Consider the following 11,230-nt stretch of genomic DNA (forward strand, 5'->3'; position numbering starts at 1 on the left):
GTATAAAGCATCAAATGCAATATTACCGTTTGCGCAATGAAGAAGTGCAATATCGGTGGTTCTGTATCCTTGATCAATAACTTCTACTTTGGTGAAAAACCTTAAGACACACATTTTAGATTTCACACTAGTATTCTGCTTTAAGAGAAAGGCATGACTAACACACAAAATGTAGTGTCATTTTAGGAAGAAACGGTAGTCCCATGTGCCTAAACAATACATTTGGTTTGATTAAATGGCAGAATTTCAGAGACTACATGGAGCACAATAACAATGATAAGCACACATACAGTAACAACATATTTGATAAATACATGTGTGATGGCTATTTCAAAATGTTCACATGATCGAAACACATTTACCATCAGATATTTGCTCAAAGTAAATCCTTTTTTAGATTTCAAGACTATTGAACAAGCAGAACAAAAATAAAAACAAAAAACAACAGGAGTTAGTCAGTTGGGAGTTTTTATTTGTTTGAGGCGCTGGCATCGACACAATTAACAGAAAATTGGTTGTCTGTTTTCTTCACTTAAAGCATCTGGTCATCAAGTCACTAAGATATTATTTTCTCCAGAATACAGTTTGGAACAACATGGTTTCAGGTTACAAACCCTTAAAATGGTCATGAAATGAAGAGTTGCCTGCAACGAGGTAAACAAATAAAAATGGGGAACCAAAAACAAGGGAATTGCAGAATCAGACATGCAGCTAGTTAATGCCAATTACTACTTCAGAAGCTTTAGGAGATGGGCACACATGGGGCCTTCTCTGCTGGTGCTTAGCAGTAATGCAATTGTCAGCAAAGGAATCAATACAAAAAAGTATTCGTTTTCAATCTTAACTGCATCGTTCTAGACATTGTGCTAAAGTCAAGGAGTATATAATATATTCAGACAGCTGGTCATATTTACAATTTGTCTTTAGACAAATACATTTCTTTAGGAAGGAGAAACTGAAAAATCCTTTCTGCAAAAACATACTGAAACTAATGGGGTGCCGATTTACCTACAATTCAACCTTTGTTCAAGAGTCTGGGCAAAATAGAGGTTTGACGTTTGATTAAAGGGACAGTGTGTAGGATTTGCCGCCATCTGGCTATGGGGTTACAGATTCAACCGACTGAGTACCTCTTCTTTTCGAAGAGGACCCACTTCCTATGTAGATAGTCAAACTAAAACATAGGTATGAATATTATATTCCATTTATGCTAACAATTCCCCTTCAAAATTCTACACACTGGCCCTTTAAGGCACTTTGGAGGGAAGAAGGTACACAGTATCGACATTGAAAAGACCGAAGAAGTTGGCTGGTTTCATCGAGTTAACTAAGGCCCCTCTCGTCCTGTTAATAACCAATGACCTCAAAACCAGAAAAAGGCTGTCTATCGATTTTTTAAAAAGGGATCAAAGAAACAAATACCGACTTGTCATAATTTGATCTGTGCTTCTACAAAACGCGCCATTATCACTGACATTACACTGCCACCATCTTTTAACCTCCTTTTCTCGGCAGTAAACACTTTAATATAAAAAAAGTAGCCATTTCACTCAACAATGTTACAGGTGCTCGTCTGCAGCATCATATCAGCCCTCTTTAAAACATCACTCAGCAGAGTGGTCGTTTTGGTTTCTGAAGCAATATCTTTTCTTACTTTTAAATCTTTGTCTATTCTTCCTGCTTTGGTTCCCTTTTGAAACAAAAATTGGTTAAACTATGGATGTGGAAAGTTTGCCTTTTTTTAACCACTGCATCCCTAAATGACTGCAGAACATTTTTCGGGGGACAATGCGATAATAACTGGAATGACGACAAAAGTTACAAAAGAAAAACAATCAGTGGCAACGTTATTAGGTAAACCAACTCCTAAATGCAAATATCTAAATCAGCCACTCAATGCATAAGCATGGTCAAACAGTTAAGTTGTCGGGACCAAATATCTTGATGGGAGAAGAAAAGTGAATGTGGAATGATTGGTGCTAACCTCCGGGGATTTCACACATACCAACGAGTGGCATCTATGACAGCCAAATTGTCTTATTCACGAAAGGTCAGAGGAGAGTGGCAGGACCGGTTCAAGCAGACAGTAACAAATAACCATGTGTAACAGAGGTATGCTAACAAAGAAAACTGCGGCTCGACAAGACGGGTTCACCAGCCGATTGGAAAAGTGTTGCCTTGCCATTCAGATAGTAGGGTCAGATTTGGCGAACCCATGAAATAAACATTTCTCATGAAAGTAATTCTAACATTCTTTATGACAGTCTTCTCTAAATGTTGTTGTCCATGTCCATCTCATTACGGACAGTTTACCCTTCTTCTAATGGCCATTTCTTTTATGGATTCCTTGCCTCAACACAGACCACGACATTTCAAACAAGAGCCGAGCTAAATGGCCTCCCACAGTCACAAGATCTCAATTCAACAGAGCACTTTTAAGGAGGTTAAACAATCTACAGCACGAGTGGGTATTGGACCAATCTGCAGCAACAGCATGAGGCCGTCATGTCAACATGAACCAATCTCTTGAGGAATGTTGCCAGAACCTCCCTGCCATCAAGTCAGGTGTATCAAATAAAGTAGCCACTGAGTGTAAATTGTTAATAAAAAGGGGTTCCCAAAGCCTCTGGTCAAGGGCATGTCCGCAGGATGTGCACACTGCCATATGTAGTTCATCTGCACAGAGAGAATGTGAGCAGGCTCTATCGCTCCAGGTCTACCTTTGGTTTCACATTTTCATTCTCAAAGCAAAGTACAAAAAAAGTTGTTAATGACAACTTTCATCTATAGATGAGTGGCTGATTTAAATATCAGACCTAAGCAACAGCCCATATCACACGTCCATCTCTGTCAGCCTGGCTGATAGTTCAACTGATTGAAGTGGCAGTTTACCTTAAAGTGTGCACAGACAAAACTGGAGATAGCTGTAAACTCGTACTGGAGTGAAAATAAATCAAAATAAAAAGACCATCTTGGTGGCAAACCGGGGAACAGAAATCATCACTTGGAATCTTGTGTGATGCAAAGCCAATATTGTGTGATGAGTGCCAGTCGCCTTGATTCTCCTGAAAATAAAAACAAAAGCAGAGTTAGTATTTATACTTTAGAAAAACGTGCAGAGAAGGCGGCTGGCTGTGTGCGCTTATCAGCTCTGTGCCGATCCATGTTTAATGCTGTTGTGCAGCCCTTAACCTTTAAATCCCCTGAAACGGCAGATAATCTCATTAGCAGAGGATTCTATCAATTAGCAAGGTTGCTACAATGTGCTATTCACAAAAGGTAGAGTACTCGGATGGTTCCACTGGTACCAACATACCAAAACATTGTGCACTAAGTTAAATGCAGTTGCACAGTTTCTCTTACTTTGTTATATTATTCTCCACTTTCTGTCTAATGGATGTTAAAAAAAGCGGGTTTAACGCCACCAGTCGAGCTTTGAACAGGATATATATAGCTGGGCAGTCAAGTAAATAACAACCCTGTTCTTCTTGGACGCAGCTTTACAGCTTCTTAAAACCAGCCACACAAAGCCCTAAATACTCAGCAGTGTCAGACTTAAATATGCAGCTGAATTATTACCCATGTAAGCAAGTGTTATCAGCAGATAATGCCCTGCTCAAGATGTGTGTCTGATGATAAGACAGGTAAAACTGGGGTTACAACACCATTTCAGCTTTGAAAAGGTGTTTTTAAAATCAAGGATTGCAAAAAGGGAAACTGACCATTTACTCAGATTCCTCCCAGTTCCTTGTTTCGGCCCCCGATCTCAAGTTCGTCGTCTTCGGCATCGGGGTCAACAGAGTGAAACTCTGCCACATACAGGCTCTTATCAATGCAGCTGGGGATGGGCTTGATGTCAGTGACCAGTTGATCCTCAATGTTCTTCAGGTTGTAGCGGTCCTCTGAAGTAATCAGGTTGATGGCCAGACCCAGATGACCAAAACGCCCTGCGAGAGAAGAGACAGAGAAGCTGTTATGTACTGGAAGTAACAGTGTCAAACTGGACGGATTTTGAAAGAAGCTGAAGTTGAGGACTTATTAATTAGTCGTCATACCTGATCTGCCGATGCGATGCAGGTAGGTCTCTGCATTTTTAGGGAAGTCAAAGTTGATGACCACATTCACTGCCTGGATGTCAATTCCCCGAGTAAACAGATCTACAAGAAAGTACATATATTAGTCAACATTTCAACCATCAATACATTTCAATTTCCACTTTACATTTTAATATATACTCTCGTCACATACCTGTGCAGACCAGGTTTCTGCACAATCCATTCCTGAAGTCGTGGAACACACGGTTCCTGTACTCCTGCATCATCTTTGCATGGATGTAGAAGCACGAGTATCCCAGCTGGGTGATTTTCTTGGCCAGAAGCTCAACCCGCTGGGTGGAGTTACAGAAGATGATTGACTGATTGATCTGAAGCTGTAATGAAAAATATAAAGATTCAATTAAAGGATGACAAAAACATGTCTTTATGCTCCCAGCCTCAGGTATCCTGCAGCTTTGCTAAGTTAGAGTTCATTCTAGGATGGACAAAAAGGCAGCTTGTGTACATTTTGTCAAATAAACCATAAAACCATCAATGATTGGAAAAATAATCTCTCGAAAATTCAACCAGAAAGGGCAGAGACACATTGCTTTTTAGTACGAGTTACAAATGTAGACCATTGAATGTCACGAGCCGAATACTCACCCTAGAAAAGAGTGTGTTGAGACAGTGGACCTTTTGTCTTTCAGTCACATAAGCGTAGTACTGAGTGATGCCCTTCAAGGTCAGTTCCTCCATCAGGTTGATCTCATATGGCTTCGACAGGTGCTTGCTCTGTAAACAACATTCATAGTGTGTTATGAAACAAAACCCTTTATTTTAAACATCTTTGGAGGACGGAATTGCTTCAGTGAGTCCTCACCATGAATTTTTGCACACTGATGGGGAAAGTGGCAGAGTAAAGCAAGATCTGACGGTCCTTTGGCATGAAGCTGATGATATCTTCAATCAGGACCACAAAGTCCTGGGACAGCAGCTTATCTGCCTGAAGAAAGAAATATGAAATAATGAATGAAGAGGACCCGTTTATAAAAACACAGTAAACAATATGGAAAAGCAAAACAATTCATTAAAGAGACAAACCTACCTCATCCATCACAATCAGTTGGGCTCTGTCCATTTTTGCCACACCCTTCTTGATTAGGTCGAGGATCCTGCCTGGTGTAGCAATCACTACATGCACTATAGGGATAAAGCAGAAATGGATTAGCAACAACACAGAAGCCAGGGTGATTTTTTTGCTGTTGTAATTATCAGGCACACATGTGTGTCAAGATAAACAAAACAAAAATCAATAAACCGTATTTAATTTTGTCTTAATGAACATTATTTAATATTTGGTTCTTGTACATAGTCTATTAACATGTATATAGACTTCAGGGCTCGACAGTAACGGTTGCCAGAAGAACCTGATAAGCTACTTAAGTTGCACGTGCATTGGTGTGATTACGGAGCCAGAAATCGATGCACGTTTACTCGCGTGCGTTTGTTTTAAACAAATGGCGACGCAAATTAAGTTGTTTGACTGTGGGGTAAAACTTTCGGCCAACCCGTCAACATCTCAAACGAATGTTCAAAGTGATTCATCTGATAAAGCGCAAGGTGAACCCGGACGAAAGCAAAGAGGAAATGTGTAAAGTCTTGGGAGGCGAAATATATATGTACATTCTGCTACATTGTGCATTCACTTCCGGTAAAAGTTCCTTTAAAATAAGAGTCCTGATCTTATTACTACCAAAATAAAAAACGAAAAAAATAAGTGCAAAACGAAACTTTACCATAGGAACATATTGGCATAAAATCATAATCACTTCTATAAAAAGGTAACACGTTTTAAATATAGTTAGACATATTAAAGGTAATTCACAGCATTACTAATTCATATCTAATTCTTAACTGTGAATGGTTTTCATTTAACATTAGAAATGTATTAGTCTGGCCAATCCAAGACTTCAATGCTGAAGGGCCAGTGGATCTGTGGTGGGGGTCAGCACAAAGGTCAAGAAAACCCACATTTGAAAGGGAGACAACGGATGACCAAGAAACTAGTGATCTGTGAAGAACATGACAACAGCTGCACTACTGGTGTTTTGTATACCAGCAATTGAGGGTAGACAAGTTTCCTACCACTTAAGTTTCAAATAATTGTGTTAATTACTTATTGTAAAGCATTTGAATCTTCTTTTGTGTCACATGTTCATTATTAAGTTGATGTATAACTGTATATTATCTTAATTATTTAAAATATAAGGTGACTAAAAATGGCAACTATATTTTCAGTTTTGGCAACCAAAAGCTGATGCCTGGTTGCCAGCCTGGCAACCACTTTTAAACGTTAGCGTTGAGCCCTGGACTTTATGCAATATTTTGTATTTTATTATGCATTGCTGGAGGAGCTCAGGTCAGAAGCATTTCATTGCCATTTCTACATTGTAGCTTATGTGCATATGACAATAAAACCTTTGAATCTCCTTTATTGAAAACGTTAATTTCCTTATCTTGAATATTAACGGCACAACCAATACCTGTCTCATCAAGACGCATGATGTCGTCCCTCAGGTTGGTGCCACCCGTGGTTGCCATCACCTTGACACCACCGAGGTGCTTGCTGAGCTGGATGCTGATCTGGCTCATCTGCAGGGCCAGCTCTCTTGTTGGCACCATTACTATGGCTGGATTGAGACAAAAATGGGAAGGGCTGATGAAATGCCAGGGTTGAGACGCATAGAGAATATTAAATAGAGTGGCATCAACCCAACAAAGAGGTATTTATAGTTTCCGATCAACAGTTATTTCCCACGAAACTGAAATCAATTCTAATTTGGGAGAAAATAACAGGGGTCATGGCCATGTCTATGTGCTGGAGAAATTGTGGAAACAATTTTTTTTATTTGGTTCAAAAATACTTTATTCTTTTTTTACTGACTCCATCTCTGCTGCTACAACACAGCTGTCCTTCAAATTCTACTTCAGTTGAGGCAGCAGAAACTCACCCTGAATGTGATCCTTCTTCAGGTCTATCCTCTCCAGCAGAGGGATGAGGTAGGCTCCACTTTTTCCTGTGCCATTTTTAGCACGAGCCAAAATATCTCTGCCTGACAGAGCGATGGGGATACTCTCCTCCTGTTGGCGGAGAGAGAAGTCCAGTCAGTGCAATGGGCATGGTCAATTGGACATGACACATATTTGGTGAAACATACCAAAATAAAAATGTACACACAACAAAGAAAAAGGCATCTATGAGTGCCATTATACTTTAATCTAAAAGTGTGCAATCTGTTGTTTAGGAATAGACAGACATACATTTTTGTGTGTGACCACATTCCTATAAGACCCTCGTCCTCGGCATTCACAATACAAGATAACGAGGTTTCAGCTGGCATGGTCAAATGACTGTTAGAGAGGAGGGTTATGTCTACATAAACAACATCAGGAAGATACGTCGCCAGCTGACCCAGAGAGCGACACAGCTTCTGGTCCAGGCTCTCGTTATCTCACGCCTAGACTACTGCAACTCCCTCCTGGCTGGTCTACCTGCATGTGCCATCCGACCTCTGCAGCTCATTCAGAATGCAGCGGCTCGTCTGGTCTTCAACCTTCCTACATTTTCCCACACCACTCCGCTCCTCCGCTGGCTTCCGGTAACTGCTAGAATTCACTTCAAGACACTGGTACTTGCGTACCATGCTGCGAATGGATCTGGCCCTTCCTACATCCAGGACATGGTTAAACTGTACACCCCAGCGCATGCACTACGCTCTGCATCAGCCAAACGGCTCGCTGCACCCTCGCTGCGAGGGGGACACAAGTTCCCATCAGCAAAAACACGTGGGTTTGCTATCCTGGCTCCAAAATGGTGGAACGAGCTCCCCATTGACATCAGGACAGCAGAAAGCCTGCACATTATCCGGCGCAGACTGAAAACGCATCTCTTTCGACTCCACCTCGAGCGATAGAATTACTAACAAAGAACTGCTAACAGAGCACTTATATACTAATAAAGGACTGGCTTATCTATAGCCAGTTGAGTAGCACTTGAAATGCTTGGCTCTATGAAACCTGATGTACTTATATGATTCTGTTTTCTTCAAGGTTGTGTCTTCCTGGTCGAATGTACTTATTGAAAGTCGCTTTGGATAAAAGCGTCAGCTAAATGCAATGTAATGTAAACAAGAAACTAAAAAGGGGCAGTGTTCTGGGTTTAACTGAGTGCAGTCAGATTCATGATTATGATTCATGTGAAAAGACCTGAGGATACTTTTTAGGAAGCCTCAGAAAGAAATATACTAAAATAAGTCTCACGCCTCAAAACCATGAGGGCTCAGTGTTATACATGTTCTTACCTGGACAGGGGACGGTTTCTCCCATCCCATTTCAAAGATGCCCATAAGCAGTTCGCGCTTTAGGCAGTAGTCTTCAAATTCATTTCCCTTAGTTGATGTCACATCCTGGGAGAACAAATCAGGAACATGAGATTACTGTTCAACAGGACCCAGAGGTTAATGGGACACCATTAGAAGGCAAAACGTATTAAAACATTCAAAATCCAACCGTAGTTTACCGAAGTTCTCATCCTGCAGTCCTTCGGAGGCAGGTCCAGGCACTTCTTCCAGTCATCACCAAATCTAAGTGTAAGAAATAACAATATTCTAGCTTAATAAATGACACAAAAAGTAGGTCTCTGAAATATATAGAGCCCTAAAACTTCCAATGTATATGATCAAGAATGAGGGAAGGGGCAGACGGAGCTGACCAATAACTGTGGAGTAACTTTTCCTTTAATGCAGAATTAGAGAATATGTAACTGGGGCCTACTTGATGCCCCCGCTGCTCTGAGGAATGCTGGTCTTCTTCTGGAGGGCAGACGACTGCTGGACACCCGAAAGGAGTCCCATCTGTCCTTTGAGCTGCCCATTTGCTGGTTTGTTCAATCCAATCATTGGGTTTGCTGTTCTTGCTGTAGCCATTGCATCAACGGATCAACATTCACTGGCAATTTTGCTTCAATGTGTTTTATTTGACCACCCGTGTGTAAAAAACAACAACTAAAAGCTGAAAAAATAACTCGTCTGATGATTTTTAAAGAATGTATTGCGTACACAATCTGACGTTAAGACCTCTTGAAAATTAGAGGTCTGCGTATGAATTATGTCTATTTACAAGACAACTCTCCAAAAAAGGGAGAAATTAACATTCATATGAATAAATAAATCAAGCATGTGACCAAAACATAAACTCTTTTCTTTCAAAATAGTTTTTGAGTACGTTTATCCTGGCTGTATAATTCAGATTTATCTTTTTGTGTTCTTCTGAGTATCTTGGCTTTTTAAATCCAAGTGCTCTGTCTGTACATTCAAATTGGCCAGTAGTAAAATATATTCTGCTTGGTCACGTCTCAAGACTATTCTTATGTTTCGTTTCTTTGTCATCAAAAGTCTTCAAATGTTTTTTGCTGGGGCTCGATGCTGGCTCAAAAAGTCACTCCAGCAATGTTGTCCTAAAACATGGGACAGTCCACTCAAAATGTCTGTGGTAATCCTGTTCCGGTTTTCTTTAGGTCAGTGGCAAATGTTGAGATGATCGTCTGCAAAGTGCTTTGGGAATTGCAGCTCAACAGAAAAATCCAAGTTACCTGTCAAGCAATACAAAAAAAATCCATACAGGAAATCAGAACCAAACATTTCAGATATGTGCATGAGGAATAACCATGTTTGATGAGCTGCAATCCAAACAATACCCAGTAGCAAAATAACATCAGAATCACAATAAGGTTTACTGCCATGGTGAGTGGTCATCAATAACATGATCAATTAGTATACAAATATGTACCAAAAAACGATATGTTTTTAAATGAAAGCTGTTCAATTTTTGTGCGAAAATATCGAATAATTGGAATATGTTTCTGCTGATCTTAAAACCTGCTCAGATGTTCACACTTGTTCCACGATGTGCAAAACATTCTTTATTTGGGGAAACCAGTCTTCCCAACATTAAAGTGTACTGTAATGTGAGATTAGTTTAAATGTAAAATTATATTTACATATAAAAATGGTCCTAGTATTTATATTGTATACAGCTGTATTTTGATATGGTTTTAATTGTCAGTGTGATGGGCACTTGAAAATGTTTTAAACTGTGTTAATTGTTATGCGTGTCGACTGCAGACGGATATTAGCTATACTCTGGCATTTAGCCCATTTTCTCCTTGAGATTAAAAGTACATGCATTAATGTACAATGCGTGGTCCTTATTCAATAAAGATGCATAATAAAAGGAATGTGCAATAGTTCGACAACAACACTAGACCGAAAAAAAGGGCTTTAAAATTGACAGGCACCGTTAATGTTACATCCAAGTAATGTTTACAGAATTAACAGAGTTAAAACTATGGATTAAAGCAAACACTTTAAAACACTAACATCGCCATTAATAACGACTGTGCAAATGCGTCTTTGTTGTGATGCTAAGAGTATAAGCTAACCTAAAGCTAACGCAGTTTGGGAGTTCAAATCAACTCAAAGTTAGCTAGTTAGCTCCTGGACTTTTTCTTACATCTTTAATCTTTTGAACTAAAAGCAAAATAAACCAACCACCCGGTTATTGCTCAGTTTGCCATTTATTTCATTAACACCCCGTTGTTAATGCCGATGGCAAAGTTAGCATGAAATAAGTTAGTTAGCAAGACTGTAAGCAGCGTAAAAACTTTATGCATAGCAACGTGGCTTTAGCCGTTAAGCTAGCATGCTAACGCGAACTTGTCAAATTACGTATTTAAGGAGACCTATTTTAAACATTTAATCGAGAAACAATATCCACAGCCCCTAACAACCGTGGCACTATTTTTGTTTGATTGCTTCTGTTACTTCAACGTTTTTATTCAACCCAAACAAAATATTAAGTTAGCATGCTAGTGTTAGCTTAGCACAGTTAACATACACGGTTCTGTTAATCGATAATGAGAAAATACTGTTTATCCAACCTGAGAGGCGATGCTAGCTTCACTTTGCTACTTCCACACACAGTTTCTCCTTGTTGTTTCCTTGCTTAACGTTTCGTCGACGGTTTAATTAAGTTCGGTAAATACTCGCTGTTTCGAGAAATCCATCGAGTTTTCGCTCTTTTGTCTCTTCTTTCGAAATATTGACAATTCAACATGGCCGCGCGTTCGTTTTTGG

The 11,230-nt window shown here is 39.7% G+C and overlaps 1 protein-coding gene across 1 annotated transcript; it reads right to left on the minus strand.

Annotated features, from left to right (window-relative positions):
* Positions 1-450: 450 nt before the first annotated feature.
* On the minus strand, positions 451-11,226 carry ddx61 (DEAD (Asp-Glu-Ala-Asp) box helicase 61). Its single transcript, XM_034101658.2, has 13 exons — positions 11,035-11,226; positions 8,871-9,687; positions 8,617-8,680; positions 8,399-8,503; positions 7,049-7,178; positions 6,581-6,727; positions 5,143-5,237; positions 4,918-5,040; positions 4,701-4,829; positions 4,249-4,429; positions 4,056-4,157; positions 3,723-3,947; positions 451-3,065 (listed from the first exon to the last, which is right to left on the minus strand). The coding sequence occupies exons 2-12, from the start codon at positions 9,020-9,022 to the stop codon at positions 3,730-3,732; spliced, it is 1,446 nt and encodes a 481-aa protein (XP_033957549.1). The 5' UTR covers positions 9,023-9,687; positions 11,035-11,226; the 3' UTR covers positions 451-3,065; positions 3,723-3,729.
* Between the last annotated feature and the right edge of the window lie 4 nt (positions 11,227-11,230).

Source organism: Pseudochaenichthys georgianus, chromosome 16 (genome assembly GCF_902827115.2).
Source record: "Pseudochaenichthys georgianus chromosome 16, fPseGeo1.2, whole genome shotgun sequence".
Classification (NCBI taxonomy): Eukaryota; Metazoa; Chordata; class Actinopteri; order Perciformes; family Channichthyidae; genus Pseudochaenichthys; species Pseudochaenichthys georgianus.

What these genes read in the sequence shown, in the direction of transcription:
- ddx61 (XM_034101658.2), bottom strand. Translation starts at nt 9,022, where the DNA reads ATGGCTACAGCAAGAACAGCAAACCCAATGATTGGATTGAACAAACCA. An exon ending in GAAGAAGGATCACATTCAGG is followed by an intron (nt 6,728 to 7,048) that starts GTGAGTTTCTGC and finishes GTCTCAATCCAG; the next exon opens with CCATAGTAATGGTGCCAACA. An exon ending in CAGAAACCTGGTCTGCACAG is followed by an intron (nt 4,158 to 4,248) that starts GTATGTGACGAG and finishes ACTTTCTTGTAG; the next exon opens with ATCTGTTTACTCGGGGAATT.